The sequence below is a fragment of the Leishmania major genome, chromosome 26 (genome assembly GCF_000002725.2).
Source record: "Leishmania major strain Friedlin complete genome, chromosome 26".
Classification (NCBI taxonomy): Eukaryota; Euglenozoa; class Kinetoplastea; order Trypanosomatida; family Trypanosomatidae; genus Leishmania; species Leishmania major.
In genome coordinates, this window is record NC_007267.2 from 280344 (window position 1) to 307895 (window position 27552).

The following is a 27552-nucleotide window of genomic DNA, read 5'->3' on the forward strand; positions in this document are numbered from 1 at the left end:
GGCGGCGCGCGAGTCTCATGCGGCACTGCCACTTGCAAGCGTGAGAAACTCGAAACACACGAGGGACAGCCGCGATCCATGTCAGCTACACCACTGTGACGTCGACCGCAGCAAAGGGTGTTCGCGCAGAACCCGATCGCTACGAAGCAGCTCGCGTGTCCACTGCTGCCATACTCGCGGTGCTCGCCGCTCATCGCCGCATCTGCCGAGGCACAGCACCTCGAATGCGCGCACCGTCGCGGAAGAGAAGCGAAAATGCCCACGTAGATTGCGCACATCGCGTCTGGTGCACTGTGCAGTGGCCACGTGCTCCAGGTGCGTTGTCGGTGACGCAATACTGCGGGATGCAGACGATGAAAATGTGCATGCGAGGCGACGCATCGCCTCCACCGGCGTGGCTGTGAGACAGGCGGCATCGTGGTCTGCCTGCACGGCTGGCACGAAAACGCAACAGAGGTACTCCACCAACTCGTGTACGAGTCGCTGCACCTGCTCGAAACAGCGCAAGATAACCCGAAAGGCGACGAGTTCGTCAAGCTGCGCTGTCACATCCCCCAGCCCTCCTAGACTGCCCGGCATGCCGCCGCCGTTGTGATGGGCGGCGGCGCTGGAGGCCGTCGTCAGAGAGGCCCAGCATTTCTGCCAAAGAACGGCGTTCGCAAAGTGTGCCACAATCGAGGATGCGCACACCAGTTCGGGAGACAGCAACAGGGAGGCGAGAAGCGCGTGAGACTCTTCGGCAACTCCCTCCGTCAACACCACACCGCCGGGCGCATGGTAGACAAGGGGATTCTCCGATGCCGCAACGAGGCCAAGGCCGCACAGCAGCTGCTCTAAACGCGACACGGGGTCTGATGATGCGAGCCCGCGCGACTGTGGGTGCTGGCCGAGTGAGCAGCGCACCACCGGCGTCGGCGACGGACGGTGGCGGCTACCGTGGAAACTGGTGCCGTGAGCGTAGGGGAAGGTGCGCGAAGGCTGTGCGACGGTAGCTTGTGCCAAACTTCGACAAAGCTCGCCCCACAAGTGCGCGGTGAGGCGCGCCGTCCAGCACTCAGGGTGCTCTGCCTTGAACAAGTTCGTCACAAGCGCACCAGCAACGGCATGTCCTGCGGTTCTCGGTTCGTCCGCCTTGACCTTGGAGTTGCTCGCCTCCCCGTGCGCCGCCGTCGTACAGGCGAAAGCGAGCACTTCGGCAGCTAATTGATCCACCATACACGCAGCGCTCCCCGCTACAAGCTGCACAAGTGGCTGGTAGGCGTCGCTGTGCCACACAAATCGTGGTGTAATGCCCAACCCCGACACAGCCGAGCGGTACGCAGGCGCAGCGTAGTTGAGACGTGCACCGGCCACAGACTTCGCATCCTCCTCCACGGAACCTTCGTGGATCGCCGCCAACGTCCTGCGTCTTTGACGCCAGGGATGACACAGCGCTCGCCTTGCCAGCTGCTGCTGCGACCGACGAGCTAGCGCGGCACCGCGAGAGCGGTGCCACTGACCCTCCCCAACTTCGAAAAGGACCAGGCGCAACGCGTAGCGGTGGCCCCACTCCACAATGCTCTGACGCATGCTGCGGTGTTCGTCGGAGAAGCCATTGCAGCCGCCGACTTCGTCGTCCAACTCCGCCGTGGCTTTGGGTGGCGCACCAAGCGTATCCAGCTTCATCTCATTCGGCGAAGCCTCAGACAATTCCGCCAAGGCGCTGTCACCAGTAGTGCCGGGCCGCGGCGGCATCAGTGGCCGTATCGCAGACGCGCAACCGCTTTCGTGACAGGCATGAGGTCCGAAGAACCGAGAAGCCTCCATCCCAGTAGCAGCAGCAGCTCCATGCTCCCACAAGAAGAGGATGGTGGTGACGCTGACGCCGCCCTGCCTACGTTCCCTCACCCCCATCCCGTCCACCGTCAGTACCCACCACGGCATACCTGTAGTGCCGGAGGCCGGCCCTACCAGGTCATCGACAGGCATGCACGAGACGTAAGACACACCAGCGCCACCGGCTGTACGGTGGGCCTGAACGGCGCAGGCACACCAACCAATGTGCACTCCCGCCGATTGGCACCACTCCGCATACCGGCAAACCACCGACAGCTGAAAGGCAGCCAGCTCCGCTGTCGCCGGTGTTAGCAGTGCGGCATGCACCATGGCAACAAACGAGTCGCTGACGCGAGGCAGCTCGGAAGCCACACCGTTGCCATCAAGGATGGCCGGCGTGGTGCCGGCCATGCCCTCCGGCCTGCTTCGGTACAGCACGCGGAGAGCAAGATGCGAGACAATCGAAGGGAGAGAGATGGGGCACCAGCAAAATGCGGGCACGTCGCATTTCTGGCGCTGCACGGAAGGCCGGTGCAGCGGCATTGGACGCTGCTCCATCAACTGCAAAATGGAGCCCATGACGCGAGTGTTGGGAAGATCGCGAAGTTGCTTGAACCATGACTCGCACATGCGGCAGAAACGATCCTCGGATGCGGCGGTCATGAGGGTCAACTGCTCACGCAGCTTGTCCTCTCGGGGACTCTCGTACACGCAGGAACGTTGCTGGGATAGGTGCGAGGAGGCGCAGCATGTAGGTGAGAGCATGCCGGCTCTCGCGGTCAATGACGCCCCAGTCGCCGAAGGACAACAAAGCGGACGCGACACGGCAGAGAAAGCATACCAGCACGCACACACATCGAGCGGGTCGCGATCGTGCCGAGTGTCCATCGTCGCGGCCCACGCCTCGGTGAGGAGTGAGCACAACCGGCGATGCATCGACCGGCACGCCTGGTCGCATGGGTCGTCGGCGACTCCCCGAAAAGGAAAATTGGGTACCGCCATCGCCGCCTCGGCGTGTGCGGCGGTTGCTCTTGTAGAGAATGATGTGCCACCGGTGCTTTCTCTCTCGTCAGCCCCCTTCGCTCCGGCGCCCGCACGCGTCGCCACAACTGCGGCAGCAGATTCCAGCTCCTGCAGCCATGTCGCGTAAAGCTGCAGAGGCCAGTCCATTGTCCACGTGCACCAGCACTTTAGCAGTGCGCAAAGGAATTCAGCCGAGGATTCGGGCAGCGCGTGAGGAGGCGTGTGGGCGGACGACTGAGGGCTTGTGCCACAGTGGCCAAGAGCCACGACACCTTCAGTCATTGCTGCACCCACAGTTCCACAGGAAGCGGCCTCAGATGTCGAGATCGCCGCGCACGCCAGCACATGGACCAGGCCGCAATGCAGCAGTCGCTGCTCGTGAAGCTGAACAAACTTCTGATGCTCGTGCATTGCACCTACGGTACCGGCGCGGCCTTGGCTGCGTTCTGCTCTGTCAACTGGGTGGCAGCGCACAAGGTTCACGAGGCACGCCAGCTTACACCATGTCGTCTCCTCCACAAAGACAAGCTCAGCTGCAGATGACGAGCCAGAGCTGATGGTGGACGCTGCGCTCGACAACGCAGGTCTGACAGACCTGATGGCGTGCAGTAATCGCAGGACCACGTCCAGTTCACACGCGGGAGACGCCCGCCCCTGCTCCTGCTGCTGGCGCTGACACTTGTCAAGGAAGCCAGGCCGCTGAAATGTGCAGCACCTGAGCTGCGCGTCGAGCGTGCCTTCCACCAGCGCCGACATCGCCACAGCGGTCGTCAAAGGCGTCACCACGGCGGCCCACTGCAGAGCAAGGCGATAGCCGACATTCGCCATCTCGCGGACGAGGTAGCTGCAGGCGCGCGCACCGGTCAGACTCAGCCCCAGAGGTGGTGAGGCATACCGTGGCACGGCGAAGTCGCGCTTGCCAGCCGCGTCACCGGCTGCCGCCCTACGACCGCAAGCATCAGACGCGGTGCATGAGCCGTTTACCATACCCTCCAAAGCAGCTGCAGAGAGGCGAGCGAAGTCGGCGCCAAGGTGGCGCCAGCCACGCCGCAGCTCTGCTGTCCATGCGGAAGGCCGCGAAGACTGCACGCTTGTCTTCAAATCAGCGGGCGAGAGCCACGAGGCGTCAGCGTCGCTCCTGTCACGTAAGACAGGGACGCTGTCGACGAGAAGCCACTCAAGCATCGCTAAGCATTGCTGAAGTGTCTCTGGGGAGGGCAGCTGCGGAGGATGCTCAGAGCACGCCCACAGCAATGGCGACCCACACGGTACGACGCACGATGCCAGGGTTCTGTGCAGTTCATGAACGACGTCAACCAGCGAGTGCACCGCAAAGGCACGACCGGCGGCGGATGGGATGGCCGGGATGGCGCGGCACACTACCGTGGACCACCACCAACACTGTTGGCCAAGTGAGCGCACTGTGTCCCAGCGCGACGGATCAAATACACACCGGTCGCCCGAGGCTGCACCACCGCAGCTACGAGACGGTTGGAGCGTCCCCGCCGTTGGAACGGATGCGCGGATGCCCGTTCGAGCCGCGAGACGCTCTCGCTCATTCGCTTGCGACTGGGCCGAGTAGAGATACCGCACAACGGGGTAGGCCACGGCGATGAGACTGCAGGCGTGCCATCGGTCGTTGCTCTCTCGTCGCCCAAGGTGTTGCTTGGTGCAGCTGTTCATCACGGCACCACGCGCACTGCCGCTACAGTCCCAGAACTGTCGCTGGGCTGTGAAAGACATCAGCACCGCCGCTCCCCTTAGTAAGAAAGAGCTACTACTGTCGTCACCTTCTCCACTGTCGTGTGGTGATCGCCGGCAGAAAGGACCCGTGCGTAGCGTGTGCCAGTCCCGTAGGCGACACAACGAGTCAGTGACGTGTCCACTCTCGCCAAGCCAGAGGCGCACGTGCACCACCACACACCGGCTCAGTACGCGGCCAAGCGGCTCCAGGGCAATCAGCAGTGCCGCATCGCTTATCTCCGCGCCTGGCAAGTCGTCGCCGTCGCTGCTGCTGTCCGTGACTACGGCTGACCCCCGTAGCCAGGACGGCAGCGCCGGCACCAGCAGCCTCTCCATGACAGCAAGGCACAGGGACGGATCAATGCAGCATGCGTTGCCGCTGACAATGCGCACGAGGTGGTCGACCACGCCATTGTGGTGGATATCTGTTGGCACAAGGCAGAGCAGTGTATCGAGTGCGTCGTTGGGGCAAAGCGGAGCGACGGGAAGGCGCTCTTCCAGCAACGCGTAGACATCCGCCAACCTCCGGTGAGGTCGGCAGTCGGTGCCGCTGTAGCGCCACGAAGCAAAACCCCGCGGGGACTTTGACACCAGCGGAGCGAAAGTGCCACTGCTGGTGGTCGCGGCCATTCGCCGGCACGCCCCCATGGGCATGCGAGGCGGCGTGCGTGCGGGCAACCGCCATCTGGAGTGCCATCGCGCGAGAAAGATAGCCATGATGAAGCACCCTGGTCTCCGCCGACGTGATGGGCTCGATGGGAAAACCCCCCTCGTCGACACAGTGGCCTGTACTCTGTCGCACCGCCGCCTACTAGGCGATGTCACGTCGCCCTCCACGGCTTCCGTCCTTCCGGTTTCCACTCCTCCTTTTGTTGTTGTTGTTGTTTGTTTTTGCAGAGGGTGTGAGGCAAAAGCGTCGCCGTCTGCTTGTAGGGCAAAGACCGATACGCAGAAATCGGGACTGCGCTGCTGCCGCCTCCACACCCGTTTCTCACGCACACGCACGTCGTGTTCAGCGCAGAGGCGGCCTCTTCTCGAAAGCAACGAGCTTCTCGACGAATCGTTGACGAGGACGCTTCTTGTCTTATCGGAACACCCTCGCACCCACACCAACGGTTGCATACACGACCCCTGTACGTGCGCACGAACGGCGTTGCGGCGGCGCCAACAGTCTGGGGATGTGCACGCGTATGCGTTTGTCTGTGTGTGCCTGCCGGTGAGGAGTGGCATGGCGCGCATCCTGCGTAGACGATCGAGCGGGAAAGGATAAAATAAAAGATCGGAGGAGGTAGAGGAAGAGCCACACATGAAGCGCGTGTCCTTGCCGGGCTGAAAAACATGAATTCACCAAGCGGGCAAACAACGATAAAACAAGGTCGCCTGCAGAACGCGAAGGAGACACGATAGCTCGGATACATCAGCACGTGAAAGAAGGTACACCATAGGACACAACACGCCACACACGCGCACATGAGCGCCATCAGGGAGCCTCTCTCTCCCCCTCTCTGTATCACCTCGCCGCTGACGGAGCAGCACCCCGCATCACCCAAATACGCGTCTTCACTGGAGGGTTGGATGGGCAATCACACAGAAGTACACACACACATATACATACACGCTCAGAGGTGCCCCTCCCCCAACTCCAACGCTGGAGTGCGCGAAAGCTTCAATGCACCCGCCACCCCACCCGCATTGGTGCACGTGCATGAACGCGGTCCTTCGGATTATTGTTTCTTGCCTGCGTGTTGTTCACGATTACCTTCTTAAAATTCGCGTTAATCGAATCGGCGATGCAAAGATAGAAAGAGGGATGAGTGGGGCGGTGGGGCCTGCCTTTTCCACGCACCCGTATACAAGCACATACACACATATGTATATATATATATATGTATATAGATGGATACGCACACGTGGACTTGCGCGCCGCGAGGCGGGAGCAGGGCTGAGAGAGAGAGAGAGAGAGAGAGACAAGAATGGAAAAGACGGTGCTCCGGAGCGACCATCTCCGCATATACACACACACGCAAACTCCAGCTCCGACCTCACCTCCCTCGCCAACGCGCTCTCACCCGCCCTCCGCCCCCCCCCTTCTGCCTCCCTCGCGGCCTGCTGCTCTCTCCTGTCTCAAACAGAAACCAAAGACAAACGTGTGAGCTCACCTACTCGCCAGCACAAACTCAGGGAGTCCGCCATGACCAAGCCAAAGAACGTCGGGGCACCAAGCACATGCACGAGGCAAGCACTGCACTGTCCCTCTTCCGCCCCCGCCTCGCCTCCAGTTGTGTGTGTGTGTGTGTGGGGGGGGGGGGGGGGGTGGATTGGTGTGCCTGTGGCTTGTTGGGATGGAAAAGGCAAAGACGCAGACGAGTCGGGGAGGCAGTACCGCCGACACCACAACAGTCCACCCGAGCGCACAGCAAAGAAGCGAGCTCATTCGATACGCACCTTCTTGTGGATGTCCGCCACCGCCTCGTTGTCGCTGTCCTCGTTAGCCATTAGGTTTTCCTCGGCACCTGCAGGCTCAGCGCCATCGTCAATCTGCAGCTCGTCCAGCATCTCCTCCAGCGCGATCTCAGGAATCTCGTCGTCACCCTCGTACTCGTTCTCTGCCGCACCCGCAGCTGTCGCTGCTGCGCCACGCCGCGCGGCGATCTCCTCGTCCATCATACGGTAGATCGCAATTTCCTTGCGCAGATCCGCGTCACGCTCGATTTCGTCCTCGAACTCGCACTCGTCTTCGTTCACACCACTGTTCGCGCTGGCACCACCGCGGCGGGCAGGTCCGCTGATGGACGTCGCCTCGCCCTGCGAAGTCACAATGTCGAGCTTCTTCAGCTTCCACAGGCGACGGTTGCGGCGCGCTCTCTGCGACGGGAAGAACTTGCGCACGATGATGACATCCTGCAGCTGTTCCGGCTTGTAGCGATTCTTGTCCAGGTCCTCGTTGTTGAGGATGCGCCCCTCCAGCAGGTACCCCTTCACGAGGTCGCCCGGGTGGAGCACGCCACCAAGGTGAGACTGCACGATCCACTCACGGCCCTTGCCGACCTCGTCCGACAGGCACACGGTGACTAGGCCAAGCTGGTAGGTGCCGTTGGTGACGGGCATCAGCTGGCACTCCAGCACGTAGAAGTCAACCAGCTCGCGCGACGTCTGCAATGATGCGAAGGGCTTCTTCCAGTACAGGGCACCAGTGATTTCGCCAGCACGCAGCGTTCGCGGATCCATGAAGACGATGGAGCTGAACACCTTGTGCACCAGAACCAGTGGCCCCATCCCACCCAAAGACTTGAGGTAGTAGTCCTTGTACGGAATAAGAATAAGGTCCTCGCGGCAGAGTGGTGCAATATCGAGCGCGAAGGTGAAGTGCTGCACGGCCGTGTTATTCTTCGAGTCGTGGGAGACAAGCTGCACGGCATCGCGGCGCGTCACAGGTGCCGTCTTGTTCAAGAACTCCAGGAAGTTCATGGCGTGGCTCTTGTGGGCGAAGAAGAAGTCGAGGCCGTCCGGCTGCCCCTCAATACGGATGAAGTTCTCGTGCAGCCGCTTCTTCAAGATGAGCTGCTCCAGGTAGAGAAACGTCTTCTTGTGGTTCACCTTCTGACGGAGCTGCACGCACGCGTCCCACTGCGGCTGGCCGGTGGCAACCCTCTGGCACATGGTGCACTGCTGCCACGTCACAACATACTCAACGACGCAGGCTTGCTGAATAACAATGTTGTTGAAGATCTCTTTCTGCACGGTGAGGCGCAGCTTGATGCGCTTACTATGGGGCTCAGTCCAGAGAAACTTGGCATCGACAAGCTTCGCCTTGTTGGCGTTGCTGTTGCTGCCGGCACTGCTGTTTAGCCCCTTGATGCGCTTCAGACAGATGGTAAGCAGCTCGCGGCTCTCCAGCTCGGCGCGAGCCCAGTACTTGGGCGGCTGCAGGTATCGGCCGCACTCCGGACAGTGGATGAGAATGTACTCCCTCTGCAGGTCATCGGTGATGTCAACATGGGCACGGAGGCAGTTGGCGCACATGTTGCTGATGTTGCTGTCGATCACCAGGCCGCACACACAGCACTGCACCTGCGGCACCGTTTTGCGGTCCGGGTGCTGCTCATCGTGGTCGAGCTCCATGATGGCCGCGTCACAAACCGCGACCACGCTAGTATACAACAACACAAACGGAAGGTGTGTGGCAGAAGAGGGAGGGAGGGAAGGCCAGCAGAAAGACGCGTACAGACGTGCCCTGCTTCAGGCTTCCAGAGAGCGAGAGAGAGAAGGGGGAGGGAGGCAGCAGAAGAACGAGTTGGGAGCGACGGAGTGTTCAAACGTGTAAGAGAATCGTGTGGGCACCACACTGCGTAGCACATGCGAAATGATCTTTGTAGTAAGGGTGAGGCGCGCATACACACACGCACACACTGTGGTACTGCAGCACATAAAGTGGCGAGCGAGTCGGAAGCCAATCGTGTAAACAAAAAAACGAAAACGAAGAAGAGAAGCAGCGCCGGCAACAGCAGCATTAGTAGTAGTAATAGTAGTAGTAGAGGCACCAAAAAATGGGTGTCGTGCGACGCACCCGCGTGTGCGTGTGTATTTCAAGGGAGGAAGGCAAGGCAGAGGGAGGGGCGTGAAGCGTGAAAGGTCGCAGCAGAGAAAGAGGAGGTGCGCACTTTTCAAAGCGTGGGCGGATGCGAAAGTGTAGATGCTGCCGAGGTCTGCGTGGATAATGGCGTTCGGTCCGAAATAGAAGAAGCCACCGCCACTGGGTCGCGCAGGCACGCAGATAAGTAAGTGTTGACCACAAGTTTATGCTTTTTGTGCATGGCACGCAAGGAGAGAGGGAACGAAGAGACGGCGGAATCTACACTTTCGCCATCCCTTCAATCCACATCGAGCTACAGAAAGATTAGGGGGCCACCTAGATGCGCCATTCGGCGACCACGCTCTCTCTGTTGGTATCGTTCTGCCGCTACACGGCCGCGCTTGCCACCTCGCCAGATACACAGACACCCCCCTTTGGTGGTTGTGTGTGGGGGGGGGGGGGAGTCTCGCTTCTGTTGTCCATGCCACCTGTTTGACGAAGGCAATCGAGTTTCACCGCACATGATGGGCGAAACACACACACACACACACAAGCAGCCCGTGGAACACCAAACGGCCACAGCCCCGAAGATGAGACAGAGCGCGTGTATCGGGGGGAAAAGGGGAGGGGAGGGGGCTGCACCGAAGCGGCCGACAAGAATGTGGCACCCACTCTCCTCGGACAGCGATACACAGCTGCTCGCAGGCCAAGACGCACACTCACACAGAAAGACACCGACCCCCGCGTGCACAAGATCGTCCGCACCAACGTTGTGCCGCTCCACGAGTAGCAGCGACACACGTGCAAGAGAAGACGGAAACGACGGGAGGAAACAGACAAGGGCGGGGAGAGGGGAAAGGCCGCCTTAACGGGGGGGGTGCCCAGAGATGATGGAGAGCGGCGTGGGGTGACAGCGGGCGGAAGGTAGGAGAGGACAGCGCTCAAAAGAGGAAGGGGGAAAAAACAAAGGGGGTGCGAACAACAACAACAACGAGACGCCTATCGAGATCAGATGCGCAGGAGGAGGAGGGGGCAATCCAACGAGAGAGATGGGAGGGAAGAGAGCCAGAGGGCCGCGGGAGGAACACAGAGAGAGAGAGAAGCTGAAAAAAGGTGGGAAGTCATACTCACACACTTAGAGGTGATCTTGTGGTGTCCGTCATTCATGGTCGATCCCCGTCGAGGTAGAGTAGTGATTAGAAAGAGGTCTACCTCTCCCGCACTAAGAATGGAAGCGAAAAGAAAAGGTCGGTCGGTCAACTAGGCGGTAATTGCCTGCGCCGATGCGGATAAATATAAACTATACATATGTATATACATGTGTATGTGTGTTTGTGTGCATGTGTGTGCGTCGGGATGTCAGTGGAACTGGCGAGAGATCTCTTTCGCCTGTCCCCGAGGCTCGCATCCCACGCACGTGACGCACGCACACACACACACACACACACACACACCTACGCACACGCGTACACAGAAGAAGCACGCATGCACACAAAGCACGGAACCGAAAGGAGCGCCCAGGGAAACAGACAACCAAAATAAGAGGAATCAAGAAGACACGCACACGGTTAGTATCGCCCACGTCAGCAGGCATGAAGCGCCCATACACGCCTGCAGCAACGTGCCGCTCTCACGCTGCCAAGTGCACATAACCACCGAGATCAACGCACAAACTACCCACGACAAGAGGGAGACTGGAGAGAAACAAGGAGGGGGGTTGAGGTTGGGTGTGGGGGCACCAGAAGCCGGAGAGCATCCTCGAAGAGGACATAAAAAGACCACAGACAGCCGAGAAGGTCGTTGATGAAGAGAAGAGTGCGTGAGACGGAGACAATGATGCAGCTGACGCTGAAGGTGAAGGAGGAGAGGTGGGGACAAGAAAAGAGGGGAGAAACAAGTAAAGGAAACAAAGGTGGGGGGAGACAAGGGAACAGATTCGAGAACAGAGAAGAGCGGCAGCCGCCAACTGATGAAAACGTCAACGATGGTAGCGACCCTACCACTAACAACCGCACGGACGAGAGAGAACAGAAAACAGAGGGTAAACGCAAACAACGTAGACGCACACATACAGAGAGAGACACACCATTCGAAGGAAGAGGGCAGCGCTAGCAGAGAGCATGGAGGATGTGTGGTGTATGGTGTGTGTGCGGGAGGGGGGGGGCATGCAGAACCACGAGCCACTGCATCAACAAGAACAGCAGAACAACGAGAGGCAGCAATGCACACATATGGGACGAAAAAAAAAGAACAAAAGAGCGGCTGCACGGCACACACCGTCCGACGCAGCGGCAGCGGCCACCGGTCGTCCACATCATCATCCTGCCATTCCTAAACGGATTCCCTCGCCTTCCTCGAACGAAAGGCAAAGACGAGAGAAGAGAAGGGGGAACGAGGAAGATAGAGAAAGCGGAGCAGAGCTTAGGGGTCGGTGGTGGAGGGGGAGGGAAGAGAGCGAAGGCACTCGAAAGGCTGAAGCAACGACGAAGGAGATGGGGGACGAAACAGCGCTAAGTGATCCGCGTCCACATACCGGAAAGGGGGAGGGGGGAGGGGTGGAGAAACATGAAGGAAAACGAAACGTAAGAAGGGTGAAGAGGAGGCCCACTGTGGACACAAAGACACACACGCACACACACCAACACACCAGCACAGAGGGGGGGGGAAGGGAGGGTAGAACGGACCATAGAGTATCCACTCTTTCTGTGCGGCAAGCGAAGCTACACATATGGCCATCCGCCACAACCGCATCAGACAGCCATGCATCACCAACGCACATAGATACAGCATCACGCTAAAACAAGCACAGCTCAACGTATAGCAATGTGTGAAAGGTTAGCTCGCCTCTACCGCGACGACGTCTTCTCCTTGGGCGCGACACCAACACCGTGGAGCCACTGATGGCTGAGCAGCTTCTTCGCTGAGGGTCGCTTCTTGGGGTCGTACGAGTGCAGGCATGACAAGATGAAGTTGGCTGCCAGTTGCGCCTCGCGGAAGCCGAGGTACGGCTCCAGTTCCATCTCCAAGTTCCGGCGCGGGTAGGAGTAGTAGCGCGAGGCGTATATGAACTTGCCGTTTCGGTCCAAGAAGCGGTGCAGGTACTCTGGCGGCGGGTGAAACCCGCTCTTCGGTACCGGAGTCCCTTGAATAATTGCATCGTAGTAGTCGTTGTTGCGCACGCGAATGCTTGTGATCTCGGACGGCAGTGGGCCGAGGATCTGCATCATCATGGCGAGATGTTCAATATCCATATCACGCGGTTCGCGCGTCTTCCTCTTCGGATCCATCAGGAAGTTCCCGGTGAGGAGCTCAAACGTCATGCACCCCACGCTCCACACGTCCGTCGCGCTGGTGAAGTCAAGGCCCAGCAGCACCTCCGGTGCGCGGTATTCGCGAGTCTGGATGAGCGTGCCGCGATGGTTATCCACGACGCCAGACCGCGTGACCGGGAAGTTCTTCTTGCAACGCATGAGCGGTGCCAGCAGGGAGGCGTCGACGTTGCTGCACGCAGACATCCAGAGCTGCGCAGAGCCCGGCGGCTCCAGCAGCGCCGACAAGCCGAAGTCGGCAAGATACACCAGGTGATCCGTCGACTGCTGCGCCATGGACTTCTTGAAGTCCTCGAGGCTGATCATGTGGCTCCGCTCCTGGTTGTAACTGCAGAACTTCTCCATCGAATTTACCAGCTTCGAATCCACCGCCGAGCACAACACGTTCTCCGGCTTGATGTCGGTGTGCACGACGTTCAGCTCGCTCAGCTCATGTAGCGAGATGAGCACCGAAAGGACAATCTCCTTAATCATGCGCAGGTCCTCGGCGTTGCGTCGGCTGCGGTCCGCCTTCATGCGCTCGATGATGGAAAGGAGGTTGGGCCCACAGAGGGGAAGGACCATGCAAGTGTGCATGCCGAACTCGCCCTGCACGTCGAAGCAGTCGATGATGTTCGTGATGGCGGCATGCCGCGGGAGACGCGCCTCAAGATAGCGCAGCAGACTCACCTCGTAGCGCGTTGCTTCCTGGACGCTGGAGCGACACTTGGCGACCTTGACAGCGACGAAGGCCTGAGACAGGCCGCGACCCAGGGTGGCGTGCTTTGTATCGTAGCCTAGCCACACCGTGCTGAACTCGCCCCAGCCCAGCTTCTGAATCAGCACGTACCGCGAGTGAACGATGCGGCCCGGCGTCACGGTGAGATAGCCGCCTTCCTTGTACGCGTTCTTGTCCTCCTCGAAGCGGTCGCGCCACTGGTCGATGTAGCGCTGCATGTGAGCGCGGCTGGAAACAAAGGAGTAGCTCGCTAACGCCGGGAGCGCTCTCGGCATGTCGCTGGAAACTGAGCTCGTCGACGCAGTGCTCACACTCGTTTGCCGACGCAAGTGAGCGCCACGCGCGCCAGCTACGACGCTCATGTCCATAGAGGCAGAGGCACTCGACGCGGAAGCAGCTACTTTGCTGGAGAAGGAGCTGCCGCCGGCAAAGGTGGCGGCGAACTTCTCGCGCGGTCCTCTTTGACGGGAAGCCACGTTGCGTGCACTGACACTGCCGGCGCGTACCACGGTGCGCACCCTCTCCAGGCGGCCAGTGCCGCTAGCTGCAACACCGGCGGTACCACCCTTGGGTGCCGTCATGGTCGTGCCGTTGATCGACCTGGAAAGCGATGCTGAGGACGACAGCTGTGCGCGGCTGTTAGAGCTGCTTCGCGTAGCAGTGGTAGCGGCGCTCGAGCTGCAGCGGGCCTCGTCCTCCTGCACCGCGACTGGCAGCACTGTGTCGGCAGTCAGCATCAGCGGCTGCGACAGTCGCTCCGGATTGCGCACCGCGTCGACTGAGACAGTGGGGGACGACGCAGCTGTCTTTCGCACCCGTGCAACCATCAGGGCCGTCGACGCCACAGACTTCATGTGCTGCTGAGGCTGCACTGCCTTGCGTTGCTGTTGCTGTTGCTCCGCCTCGACAGCGTCGTCGTCACTCTCCGCCAGCAGCGGTGAAAGCGGTGTGAAAAAGGTCCCGCGCTGGGAGGCGATCGTGGCCGTATGCACCGGCGTCTGGGAATCCGCACGTAGCGAGTACCCTGGAGTCGTGGTCGCTGTTGTCGTCGCGGTGGCAGTCGTCGCATCACGGCTATGACTTAGCGTTGTGTGCAAGGTCGGGTAGCTGCTGTCGGTTTGGCCCGCGCTGTGGACCATGCGCAAAATGGTTGTGCTCGAGTGTGCCGTGAGTTCGCTGCAGGGGCTTCCGCCATTTAGCTGTGCGACGGCAGTGGCTGTCGCCGCTGTCGACGATAATGGCGTCGCGGCTGCTGTTGGATCGGCGTGGTTGACGGACGTGACAGTCGTGCTGTTGTTGCTCGGGAGTGAGGAGACGGGAACGCGTACACTGATCACTGCCGGTGCCCTCGAAGACGCCCTCACCTGTGTGCGCGTCTTCACCACGGTGCTCGCGCCGACACTGGTAGCGCCGGTCGACATTGGCGGTGTCGCCTTCGAGCCGCTCGCATCTGTACGGCTGTAGGAGAGGTCGATAACGCCAAACATCGCAGGTGGCTTTAGCACCTGCGGCGATGAGGACGTGGGTGCCGGTGGGTGTAGTTGCTGCGGCTGCGGATGCGGAGTCCCAGTTGACTGCGAGTCGAAGCCTTTCTCGGGCGATTGGTGTTGGGCGAACGCGTGCGGCCGCGGCGGCGACGTCTGCGAGCCGCGAGCTTCACTGGCGCAGTCAGCTGCTACTCCACGCGGTGCACTATCGTCGGCTCGGAGAGGCGTAGAGGTGGTTGCTGGAGGCGTCTTCAGCGGTATCACGGGCGTCGACTCACGCGCCGGCGATATAGCGGCTCGCGGATGGAGGTGGAAAGATGGCAGCGCGCCTCGGCTGAAGGGTGACGACGCGAATGCATCGTGGGGCACCGAAGCTGCAGTTATGGTTAGCTGCTCCTCAAGCAAACTGTTGAGCGCCAGTGAGTCGTTGTCACCGTGCTGCCGTGGGACGATCGTGTCCGCATCAGCATCGCCAGTGGGGACACTACCCGAGCTAGCACCTCCTGCCGCCGCGGAAGAGCTTGCGCCGACAGATGTTGTGACGTTGCCAGGCGCATAGCGCTGCAGTGTCGATTGCTGCTGCTTTTCCTGCTGCTGGGAGGCCAGCCCATCCGAGGCGCATTGATATGGTGAGGCGCCGCTCACTCGGGCGGTGCCGGTGCCCCCAGAGTGCGATGGCGACGAAGAGGTCAGCATCCCAGACTGGGCGAGCTTGTTCGGGTGAGACACCTCTTCTGGCAGCATCACGTGCCCCACGTTGCTGCAGCAGTTGCCGCGGCTCTGCTGCTGCGGAACACTGGTCATCATGCCACCACGGTTAGAGTTCGGGCTCGTCAAGCCGCCGCAGGAGGTATCGTCGAACGATGTCGGCGCGGTTTTCAAGTGAGGGGACTCGTTGGAAGCAACGCCGAGCGGCGACAAGTATGAGACGGCGGCTGCGATGGAGTTGAACGGCTGCTGGCGGCGGCTCTTCGGGTCTGGCGAGTGGGCCTGCAACGGAGGCAAGTCGCGCGAGGCCATCACCGACGACATGGAAGGCGATGATGCCGCACACCGGTTGAACCACGTGGGGCAGACAGCGGAGAGATCAGAGTTGCTCTCATACATCCCGGCCTCGGTCATGGCGCTGCTCAGCGATGCTGAGTCGCCGAGTCGACTGTGCGGCGATGCGTGGCTGCGATAAGGTGGGGATGCTCGGTGGTATGGGCTCGCGCTTCCGTCGGGCGTGGCAGGGCAGACAGTGTACATGAGTGGCGAGCCCGGGTTGGAGGAGGACAGCGCACGAGGATGCTGCTGCTGTTGACGCTCCGGAGACGACTGAAAGCACTGCTGGTTTTGCAGTGGCGTGCGGTGCGAGGAGAGGCAACGCGGTGACGAGGAAGCGCCACCGCGCACATCACGATGAGGAGTGTAACGGTGGGCGCCACCGCCGCTACCTTTGGCGGCGCAGTCAGGCCCCATTGACGTGTCTTGTCGCCTGTACTTCGGTGCGTCGCAGCCCGCGTTCTGTACCAATAAATGTCGCGTGCACGTGCGCTAACCTGCAGGAGGACGCCGTTAACAACAACAGTAAACAAAGAGTGTGCGCGAGGCAACCGCGAATACGCTGAAGGGCGGTGATGATGTGACCCGTGGCCAAAAACAACACCCAAAGTCCAAAACAAAGGAGAGAAGCAAACCGTGGTTCCACGAGGAGCGGGTATGCTAGTATAGAAACAACGGCAGACACTTCACCAAGCAGCGAATCGGCACGGGCACACACGCACACACACAAGGCACCACTCAGCGTGGTCCCGGAAAGAGATGAGAAACGAGAAGAAAAAAGCTGGCAAGACGAAATAGGAAGGAGAGAGAGAGAGTAGGAGAGGGCGTGTCTGCACCGGAAGAAATACGCACTAACGCACACGCGCAGAGGGAGAGATCACGCCCAGCCAAAGGTAGGGACAAGGGGGAGGGAGGGAAGCGGAGTCTTCGTTTTGGTCGTTGAGCAAAGAAAAAAAAATAAAGAAAAGGGAAGAGACAACGAAGAAACTTTTTTTTGCACTCAAAGATCTGCAGAAGGAGGGGGGAAGGGGGAAGTCTGGCAGTGTGCCGACGACTGTGACGCAGGAGGGGAAGAGCGAGGGAGGGACTGCAGGGACAAGAGTCGAAGAAGATATCAAAACCACAGAAGATAAGACTGGAGGGAACAAAGAGCGAGGTGAAAGCAAGAACAGCAGCAGCAGATGCACGCACGCACGCAAGATATATATTCATATATACATATATAGGGAACAATCAAAAAAGTTTACAAGGGGATGGGGGGTGAGGGAGCACGGAAAGAAGAGGTCAAGCAGGGAGTACGCAGATGGAGAAACGCACAGGAGGCCTCCAAGCACACGTACACTCACAAGAACGTCAGAGAGAGAGGTAGAGAGGTAGGTGCATAGAAGACCCCACAACCGGCAAGGATCACCCACGATCAGTGCGTCAACCAAAAAGAGAGGGGAAGGCGGGAGAAAGACACAGGTGATAATGACGCAGGGGACAAGGAAAGGAAACGCCAAGACAAATACATTAACAGCACACCGAGACGCGGAAAACAGAAATCGTATGCTGCCCTACACATACCGACACATGCATGCACGCATGCACATAGATGTGGAGAGATCCGCACACACACGCACAGACAGAGAGAGAGAGAGAGAGAGGGAAACAGCGAAGACGGAAAGAACAAGAAGGTGGCCTACAGAAGAGAAGGAGATTTAAGGAGCACGTGCCGGATTCAGGTGGGTTTTCGTGCTAATGTTGTTTGCTTGTTTGTGTTCTCTTATTTGGTGTGTGTGTGTGTGTGTGTGTGTGTGGTGTGTGTGTGTGTCGGTGTGCGCGACTACGAGACGAGAAGGGGTCGTGTGAGATAGATATAACGAAGACCAGGAGAAGCTTGGGATAGATCAAGTCAGGCACGGGGCAGAGTCGCAGAGGAGAGACGACAAGAACAAAAAAAACGGAGTGGTGAATCACGTGAACACACGCACGCCCAGAGAGAGAGATGCACACACAGACACACTCGAATCAAACGCACACGAATCGATGAAGCTGATGCAGGGTGAAGAAAAACGGAAACAAAGATGGGAAAATCGACCTCGCGGCGTCACTCAGTCACGCTTGTTTGAACGGCCCCGGCGTCGTAACAGAAACACCACGGGAACCGAAGTGAGAAGGCACACACGCACAAACACACAGCGAGAGAGGGAGGAAGGGGGCGCAAATCGCAAAAGAGAATGAGAGCAACAGCAACAGCCAAAGACAACGCAACACAACGCCAAGGCAAGGAGAGTCAGATTATACCAGCAAACTAGGATATATCCGTGAATTTGGTGCGTGTGTATGGAAGAAGGGGGTGGTGGTGGGTGGGAGACGTGGGGTGAATGGCCAACAAGAACAACTTCAGAGCACCGCTGCAACAAAAAAACAAACAAAAGAGAGAACACAAGCGCCTATGGTAGTGTTGGCGTTAGAGGGAGAGACAGTATGACGCACGCACGTGCGGGGACACACGGCTCGGAGAGTTGAGGTATGTACAGGAGTGTAAATCGTACACACGAACAATCAACACAAAAATGGATGCTTCCGCGGCTACTCGGAATACAGCTACAAACAACGAAGGGAACGCGCAGGCGGACGAGGGGGAGGGAGGGGAGAGGCACACTCACACACGCCCACACCCAACAGAACAACGAAAGTCTAGCCGAGGTACAGTTGATAAACGCAAGGGAAGATCTCGCTCACGCAAGAGGACGCGCATACACGTACACACGCAGTGGGTTCTACGTTTTGTATGTGCGCGTATTCGAGATGAAGACCAAAACAACACAGGGCGGAGGGGGAGGGGGGAGCTCAGTTGCGAGTTTTGTAGCTTGGGCGTGAACCAAACAACGGAAGCAAGCGACAGAGAAAACAACAGCAAAGAATAAACGCCGGGCAGAGGATGAAGAAGGAAGAGGGGAGGAGGTCTCGCGGAGTCGGAGGTAGAGGAGGAGGGGAATACAGAGGCCTCCTCTTTCTGTGTGCGTGTGTGTGCTCCTGTTTCTTCTTGGTGTTTACTTTGTTATTGCTCGGCGTCACCGTTGTTGGCGGTGCTATTCTCCCCCCTTCTGTGGTTGTGTAGGCGCACGGTAGCAGTAACAGATAAACTGCGAAGAGGAGAACGGTAGCCGACGGTGTAGTAATAGTAGATAGAGATGGGAGATGTGCAGAGAGGATGCAGTGAGGAAAGAAAGCGTGAAGGAAGTCAGGGGAGTACAAACTCAGACACACACACACACACACCAGGTACAGTTCAAACATTTTCGCCTGCTCCTTTGTGCTGGAGTAGGCAGGCATGACTGTCGCAGGGCGAGTGTATGTGTGTGTGTGTGTGGGGGGGGGGGGGGGGGTAGATGGGTATGTCTACGCAGATCCACCTGAGAGGAGCTGATGGCTTTGCATTATTCGCCCTTCCATTTATTTTTTCCCCAGCTTAGCACTCGGGTGTCTGTCGCACAGTGTATGCTTGTATGTATGCAATTATATATATATATATATATACATATATATATATATATTCATATATTATAGACACGCGTGCGTGTGCAGCAGCGGTGAACACGGCGATGCGAAGGGAGGGGTGGGAGAGGGCCTGGCAGAGCAGCCCGCGCAACGCGTCTTTTCTCTACAGCCGGTGAAGTAGAGGATTAGAGGTCTCTTTTCTTTGTTGGTTTTGCCCTGGTTATGCTTCCCTCGCTACGGGGCTCTGCTGCTCTGCCGTTTGTGTTTTTGGTCCGTTCCTTGTTGGTGCGTGATGTTCGTGGGGAGCGCAGGTTCCTTCGTCTCTCTTTTTTTTTCTGATGTGGGAAGCGCGAATACAGCCTCTACTGGGGAGGGGGAAGGGGCCGACCAAAGGACGAGGTGTGCGCGTGCGAAGGTACGAGTGACAGAAGCGATGAGAGGGCGAGGATGCCTTAAACGCGTAGCGAGAAGTGCGTGCTGGCCTCTGGGATCAAGCCCGAGGGCAACAAGCCGGTGCAGGAAAAAGAAAAGGCAAAGGGAGAGCCGAACCCCCTCCCTTTCACCTCTGCAGAAGCGGCGCAAGACGGCGAACGCAAGCGAGCTGATGAGTGGACGAGTAGGAAAAACTGTCTTCGTCACGACAACAGTCACGTCTGGTCGCACACGTGCGCATACGCGCTTTATGGTTGTGTTGCGTGTTCCCTTGGTTGGTTCGAAGGTAGCCAACACGCAGAGAAAATACAACGGCACCGCTCCAGCCTGTGAAAAGGGCGGGTGGGTGGGTGAATACAGGAGAGTGCACACAAGCGCCACTTGCCACCACCACCACCCTTCTATTACAGAGCGGGTGAAAGTCGTCGATGGCTCACTCAGATTCCGCTTCCAGGGCGTTGGCGCACCTCTAGAAGTCGTAGGAACGCGGCCCAATAGGGGAGAGAGTGCGCGAGCCCAGAGGCACAAAAACAAAAAAGACAGAGCACCAGCAGTAGGCACGCGGCCGTCGTCTGCCGACGTGAAACCCAACGAGGAAAGAGCCTAACGGCGCCAGAGAACAAATGAGAAAGGAAGAAGGCGAGCGAGAGCGCCAAACAGAGAGAGAGAGAGAAAGGACGCCAAGCCCACAGCAAGCACACACATATCCCCCACACTGTCCTCAACGGCACACAGTCACGCAGGCGAGGAGGACAAGGGAGGGCGTGACGGAAGCCCCGCACAGAGATGATGAAATCGATGCGCAAAGGAAAAAAGGCGGGTTTGTATGATGCCCTAACCCAGACCCCTCGACCCCACGACACACTTGCTCTCACATACCTGTTCCTCACAACCACCACCCTCCTCCCTTCGGCTCTGCTTTTCCCTGTGTTGTCAGGTCAGCACTGCAGCTCAGAGAGAGACGCGCTCCAGTCGACTGAGCATCCGCTTCACATCAGCTGCTCGCAGCACCTCACGTGGGCTGAATGGTGGCACTGCCTGCCGTCGCGCGTTGCTGCTGTTACCCGGTGAGTGTTCTGGACGCGAGTATGACGCCAAGGTGGCAGCGGTGGAGGCGGCGCTATCCGGCGTCCGCTCATCTGGTCGGTTACGCCGGTCATGCTCGGCGCCGCCCTCGTCGTCACTCATCTCCTCGTAGGCGCCGATCCAGCCGTTGCTGTCGCTGGGTCGCTGCTGCTGAGCGACGGCGGCCGCCTCTGCAGCCGCTGTCGTGGTGCTCGCATACGACTTGAGTGCCTGACTGTAGGAGTCCTGTATGATGCTGTGGGCGATGCTGAGGATGTTGCACACAAACAGAGCTAGGAAGGTGAGGATAAACACTCGAACGAAAAGCATCTGCAGCCAGTGCGGAGATTGATCCATGTGAAGAAAGGTGCTGAGCAGATTGTCACCAAACATGGAGCACAAAAGCGTCACAGTGGCGCTTGGGATGCTCTGGAAGTAGATGCCGCTCATTCCACCAAACACCGCGGTGCCGCACACGGCGTAGCCAATGAGCACTGGCAGTACCCCAACCACGAACACAGAGAGCTGTTGCAGTGATGTCGCGAGCCCGTCGATGAGGACGTACCACGCAGGAAACAGCTTTAGCAGCACGACCACGCGGAAGCTGCTCAGCATGGCGGCAAAGGCAAGCAGCAGGGTGACTGCTTCCTCAAGCGAGGCATTGGTGCAGCGCTTGTGCTGCGCCACCAGGGCTACTGTGGCGAAGGAGAGAACGGCTACGTTAGAAAGGTACCCCATCCAGCGCCAGCCATTCTCCCCTGCCTTTACAGTGCCGAGTGTCGGTGACAGCATCTGCACCTTCCCCAGTCCCTCCTCCTCGCCGGGAAGAGTGCCGTAATGGTGGTGCCTGGAGTTCACCACCGTCATCTCCTTCACCTGCACACGCAGCCGCGCGCACATGTCTACGAGTGCGAGAAGCCCCACAGCCCAACACAGCAGCAGTGGCTCCTGCTCTAGCTGGCGCCGCGAGACGGACGACAAACGCACGGTCATCGTCACAGCGGCCTTGTGCCCCTCAAAGCCATAGTCTACCACAACGTCCCAGGTGGAGGGGGTTGTGGCTGCCCTGTCGCCGGCCCACCGCCGCGAGCGGGCGAAGAGGGAAAAAGCCAGACGCAGCAACACCACGCGATCGAGCAAGTCGCCGATGGCCGAAACGCGGCATGGTATGAACGCTCCACCTGCCACCGGGTCTGCCTGCGGCGTGCAGGATTCGCTCGCGTTGTTCAGGAGCGCCGTGGTGTTCACAAACGGGCCTGTCGGGCTTTCCAGCGTGAGCGCGTAGGTCTTCGTTCCCAGTTGCGCGTAAGACGGTGCACCATGGTAGCCCAGATGATATTGCAGAAACAGTGTCGGTGGAGCGATCGCGTCGAAGTCGCGTGAACTCGAGTTCGTGTAATGCATGAACAACCCTCGACTGCGTGTGGGCACGGCGTAGTAGGCCCGCACGATGCTCTCAAGGGCTCCAACGAATTCATCTATGGTCTCGATGCGGCGATAAAGGTACGAATGTGTGTGATCGTTGCTCGCGAAGAGATAGGAAGCGAGCGTGTAGCGCGCATCCGTGGCTTCCTTATTACGGATTGTCTGGTACTGAAACGCAAAGAGGAGGAGCAAGGCCAAGATGATCACGTTCACGAGGGAGTGAAGCAAGACCATCGCCTCTGTCTTGGTTATCCCTCCTTTCGCGCTGTCAAATATAATTCAGTGCGTGGGATGATCCCGGTGGACGTGTGTCTACCTCCTCCCTCTCTTTTCCAAGTGCATCTCTCAGCAGTAAGACTCCTGTTGCGCTTGCTCGTTGCAAGAGACCAAAGAGGCAGCTAGTAGGCCACAGTGGCCGTGCGCACGTATGTCGGCACTATCATAAGAAAGTACAGAAAGTATGAGTAAAGATGAGCGAGAAGCTGCGCAAGCCAATTTGAAGACGACTGATCCACAGCTACGCTGCGCTCTCCTCATGGCAGCCACCACCAAACTGGACTCAAGGCACTGGCACACCCCCTCCCCTAACAACAGCGCATAGGGGAGGGGGTGGCGGGTGGAGAACGGTCGGCATTTCATGCCTTTGCGTGCTTCAGTGTTTTTTTCTTGTTGCTTTGTGCTGCGTTGGCGCTGTGGTGATCGACTTGATACTTCTGCTAAGGGGGTGCAGCGAAGTCCGTAAGAGCAAAAAAAAAGGCCCCCACCCCACCTCACCCCACAAATATACACAAAAAAAAACGCATACAGCAACAGCTGACTTGGCAGGCGAAAAAGAAAAAGAGACGCATACCTCCAGAGCGTATGTGCGCGTCTGCTTTGGTCGGGAATCAAGAAGCAGCAGCCCATTGAAAGAAGATGGAGACGGCGCCGATGCGCCACTATGTAGATGTGCTGCCGAGTAGGAAAAGAGCTACTGAGCAAAAAATGCAGAAAAGGGAGGGCGACAGTCGTGACTCAATCGTCACACATCGCCGGCGTCTCAAAAACCATGCGGTAGTTGCACATGGAAGGCTCCTCCACCGTCATCAACTTGTTCTCCGGGCCGCATACAAGATGCACCTCGACGTTGCGCACCACGCCGTTCCAGCACTTCAGCCCATTGTCGTAGATCATCTGGGTCAAATCGTGTGCATCTTTAGCCCAAACAGAGTACGTGTTTTCTGCAAACGACTTCCACAAGCCCAGAAGATTCCCACCTGTCGTCATCCCCATGTCGCGCTGGTACACTGTGTCAAACATGACAATCGCGTAAGTGTACTCTTGGAAATCAATCGTGAACTCCTCCTTCTCGAGCGTGCGAAGCAGATCTTCCGTGGTGATCGTTGGAGAAGATAGCAGCTTCTTTGCCGCCTCCATCGCCCCCTTCACTTCCTCCAATCGATTCTTCTTCCTCTCGAGAGACTTACTTGCCTCTCGCAGCTCGCCCAAGATTGTGAAGCTTTCCAGCTTTTCGGGCTGCTGGTCAACACCCGCCTCACCGCTGTGGTCGCATACATACATACATGTGAACCGAGGGTGACCACTTGAAAAGCGGTATGTGACGGTACCCCTGCGCACCTCTGTTCCTTCACCCTCCGCCTCAGGCTCGACATCTTCTTCATCGTCTTCAGGCTCGTCCTTCTTATCATTTGTCTTGCACTCACAATACCCGGAGCTATCTCGATCGATGACGTTGGAGCACGACTTGTCCCTGTGACTTTCGCGCGGACCAGTGCCGATACAGCCGCCTGTTTCACACCATCGGATACAAGATGTCGCCTCATCACTGAATTCGCTCTCGTAGAGGCCAGCCTCCGATTCATCCTGCTTCATTCCCAGCTCAGCCCATAGTGCTTCCTGCTCCTTCTCGGCAGCTGCCTTCCTCGCCTCAAGTGCCGGGAGGTCCGCTACTATCTGGGCGTACTCCGGCTCCAGCTCAGCCAGGGATTTCGCCGCTTCTTCCCGGCGCCGCAGTGCGGCGGAGTGCATCACTGCCTTGCCCTCTGCAGCCTTTCTGCTCCGCTCCTGCTCCGCCTCTCGCTGCCGCACAAGTTCTCTAGCCACCTCTGCGCATCGATTCGGGCATAAGGTGGGCGATTCGGTCTCGTCGGAGCCGTCACAGCAGTCACAGATTCCGTCGTTTACGCTATTGTGAAGAAATGCTTGTGAAACATGCTCGTCACCTGTACACTGGAACTTCCAATCCCGTGGAAACAGCGTGAGAGCGCTGCCGCGAAGTGCAGTGCATGCTGCTGTGCCTGGCTCATCACTGCCATCACCGCAGTCGCATATGTCATTGTTTACAGAGCTAAAGGGGATGGTGGCCGATCCATCTAGGCAGCGGAAAACACCTTTGTTTTTCGCTGCATTGAAGTACACAGTGTACCGACTCTGCACACCAAGAATATGGCCATGCACTGGAATGAAAACAGCGCAGAAAAGGGCGGTGGCGAATAGAGTCCACCGAATAGTTGTCATGGCGAGTGCCACGATAAAAGCAAAATGTAAATTCACAGATTCAAACAACCAGCTTCCAATTCCTAATAGTAATTATAAGTTGCTTTACACGTGTAGGTTTGCCCCCGCATAAAGGCACCACGATAAGCAGAGAGAAGAAAAAGAGAATGGAAAATGAGAATGGAAAGCACCTGCTGCACCACGACACTGGAAAAAGACTGCTCGCAACCATTTGGGGCAGCGACCAAGCTGAGGCTAAAACGCTAATGTTCTGCTAGCGCACATATAACGGTGGTAAGACAGCTAGCCTAGTTTTTGTAGCGCACTGAGACATACCGGTACCCGCCGCACGCGCGGAAGTCATCCTATAGAGGATTTTTGCTTCTTGTATGCGACCAAATACAATGAGTGAAATGAAGTAATTGGAAGAAAATAACACAGGTCAGAAGTAGACCCTGAGTTTCCTTGACCCTCACCCAGAGAACACGCAGTCTTCGTTACCGCGACAGCAATTCGGCATCTTTCATCTTGTGGCACGGCCGCCACGAGGTGAAGGAAAGAAGAACCCTACTTTTCCGTTTCTCCGAGCTCGTCTGTGAACAATGCACAGCACAAAGGAGAACAGAAAGAACTCGAGGTATTCGGTAGCAAGGAAAAGAGAGTCGTTGGTAATGAGGTGACGAAAAGTGGTCCAAAGGTGGTGGAGTCAGCTCGCATAATCGAGAAACAACATAAACGTCAGGCGGCTCCGCACTCGTAAAAACTACATCATGGTGACGGAGAACAAAAATGTCTTGGAGAAGTGGCGAGAAGACGATCGCGAGCAAATTATGACAGCAAGAAGGAAGTCGTCAAGCTTGGTCGTGAAGCGGTGGACAATAGTGACGCAGCAGTGTGGCACGCTTTCTAGAAGTGCTCGCTAAATAAGAGTGCCCAGCAGCACAAATAAGTATAGGGCATCAGAGAAATTGATGGAGATACTAGCGTGGGTGTCTACTGCGCACCATACAACACTCGCGACGTCGTGAAAAAAGAGTGGGAAAAGGTCAGCACAACTTTCTGAAAAGCACGATAACGAAAAGCAACGAAAAGGCGAAAAAGGGAATAAAGCACAACACGAAGAGGTATCAATCAAGTCTTTCCTCCGAGATGTGTCGAAGAACTCTACAATTTGATCTGAGTGAAATAACACAAAAAAGATATTCTCCTCCTCGGTGTCCATAGAAAAAAAGGACTTTCTCTTCGCTGCCTCTTCAGTGCTCGTGTGTGCTTACCACATACCCCATTTTCGTAGCGTTGTGAAAGAAGACGATAGTATGAAAGCACGAAATAAAAGATAGAGTTACAACGAGAAAGGGCACAAATACTAAGTTCGTGTCTCGCTATTGAACGATGACTGACTGCTATTGAACGCGTAATTATCCAACTCAGCTAGCAGCGGCGTCATCCGCTCCGAGGTCGAGAGCGGTGTTCCTGTGACCTTCGTATCTTGAAGCGTGCGCAAGAGAGACTCGTCAGCCTCCACCTGAGGAATTCCAGACTGGCGCACGTAGTCTCGAACAGTATTTCTCCATAGCTCAGCTGTCGGGGATAATACAGAGAGCGGTGATGCCAAGGACAATGCTGGAGGGGCTTCAGGGGCGCTCTTGGCTTTTTCCACCGCGCTAACGACGTGCTCGGCTTCCTCATCCAGCTCCAGTGCCACCTGTTGTGCGTTGTGCAGATCGATGGGTTTTGTTGCAGGCGGCACTCGGCGATCTTGCGGGTGAATGCCCTTGCAATGCTCATCTACGCAGTTCAAGTTTTGACAAGAATACGCGTTGGTGCGAAAGGCCTGCTCGAGGCGTCCGTCAGTGTAAAGCGTCTTGAAAAATGGAATCCAATTGTTGTGGCACCGAACTGTTACCTTGTTACCGTACCGGGCGAAAAAAATCGAGTCCTTCACGCGCTTAACTACTTCCGCGCGAGGCCTCTCCTCCGCCATCATAATCTCCGCGAGCTTCTGAAGAAAGTTGATGCGGTGGCGTACAGGCCCCGCCTCGTGCAAGTGAAGCTGATTGCATGAGAATTCTTGATAGCATTTGTGGTCGGCTAAGTGCAGGTTGCAAAATGCTCCCTTCGGATCGCGAGGAATCTTTCGCTGAGAAGGAGCCTGTGGACCGCGAATTCCGCTCTGGTAGTCCAAGAATGCAAGAAGACGCTCGGTAATAATACGGTTGTCGGGGGAAGCGACTAAATTCAGCTGCGACGCAATGAGGTCACGTGCGGCCTGGGCATACTTTGCTCCATCGGTATCAATGTGGTTCTCCTGTTGCTCCAAATATACTTTTTGGACTGTATCATATGTCTTGAGCCACATAGAGGCTGAACTGCCCGAGCCGCTTTGCGAAAAAAGGTGAAGAACTGTCACAAGCAGCCCAACAGTAGGCTCGAAAATGTCGGCCACCTTAGCCGCACCATAGGAAATGACGTTTCCTAGGATAGGCACACCACTTTCGTCGACACGCGTCAAGTACGACCTAAAGTCAAGCCCCATGTCGAGAACTTGAAGGGTTTCCGGCATAGCTAAGGTGAGCTGAGGCCGCTTTTGATGAGACATTGCGCACGGGACCTCCTGCACCAACAAGCTCAAGGAAAAACAATGTGACAATGAAACAAAGGCTTCAATCCTGAGGGAGAAGCACACCGCGATGCCACGTGGCGCGCAAACTGATAGAGAATGCAAATCAAGGTGAGTAATAGTGAAGCATAGAATGCAGCCAGGATGAGAAAGTGGCCAGTCAAGCAATTCGCAGAGTTGCCCAGATCATAGACACCGCAGTAACAGCATATAACTCGCTCCTTCAGCCCCTGCACTCACCTCCAAGATGAAAGTGACCACCAGAAAAGCCGCTCCATCGCGATACAGAGTTGTCG

At 57.5% G+C, this 27552-nt stretch overlaps 6 protein-coding genes across 6 annotated transcripts; all 6 read right to left on the reverse strand.

Moving 5' to 3' along the window:
* Window positions 1-81: 81 nt before the first annotated feature.
* On the reverse strand, window positions 82-5811 carry LMJF_26_0960 (conserved hypothetical protein; the record flags this gene model as incomplete). Its single annotated transcript, XM_001684048.1, has 1 exon — window positions 82-5811. One exon carries the CDS (start codon window positions 5809-5811, stop codon window positions 82-84), a length of 5730 nt encoding a protein of 1909 aa, XP_001684100.1.
* Window positions 5812-7011: 1200 nt separating this feature from the next.
* On the reverse strand, window positions 7012-8703 carry LMJF_26_0970 (conserved hypothetical protein; the record flags this gene model as incomplete). Its single annotated transcript, XM_001684049.1, has 1 exon — window positions 7012-8703. The coding sequence occupies one exon, from the start codon at window positions 8701-8703 to the stop codon at window positions 7012-7014; it is 1692 nt and encodes a 563-aa protein (XP_001684101.1).
* A 3297-nt stretch (window positions 8704-12000) lies between these two features.
* Window positions 12001-15936, reverse strand: LMJF_26_0980 (putative protein kinase; the record flags this gene model as incomplete). The annotated part of the gene is made up of 1 exon (XM_001684050.1): window positions 12001-15936. The coding sequence occupies one exon, from the start codon at window positions 15934-15936 to the stop codon at window positions 12001-12003; it is 3936 nt and encodes a 1311-aa protein (XP_001684102.1).
* A 4665-nt stretch (window positions 15937-20601) lies between these two features.
* Window positions 20602-22374, reverse strand: LMJF_26_0990 (conserved hypothetical protein; the record flags this gene model as incomplete). Its single annotated transcript, XM_001684051.1, has 1 exon — window positions 20602-22374. The coding sequence occupies one exon, from the start codon at window positions 22372-22374 to the stop codon at window positions 20602-20604; it is 1773 nt and encodes a 590-aa protein (XP_001684103.1).
* Window positions 22375-23154: 780 nt separating this feature from the next.
* On the reverse strand, window positions 23155-24168 carry LMJF_26_1000 (conserved hypothetical protein; the record flags this gene model as incomplete). The annotated part of the gene is made up of 1 exon (XM_001684052.1): window positions 23155-24168. One exon carries the CDS (start codon window positions 24166-24168, stop codon window positions 23155-23157), a length of 1014 nt encoding a protein of 337 aa, XP_001684104.1.
* A 1834-nt stretch (window positions 24169-26002) lies between these two features.
* On the reverse strand, window positions 26003-27235 carry LMJF_26_1010 (conserved hypothetical protein; the record flags this gene model as incomplete). The annotated part of the gene is made up of 1 exon (XM_001684053.1): window positions 26003-27235. The coding sequence occupies one exon, from the start codon at window positions 27233-27235 to the stop codon at window positions 26003-26005; it is 1233 nt and encodes a 410-aa protein (XP_001684105.1).
* Window positions 27236-27552: the final 317 nt, after the last annotated feature.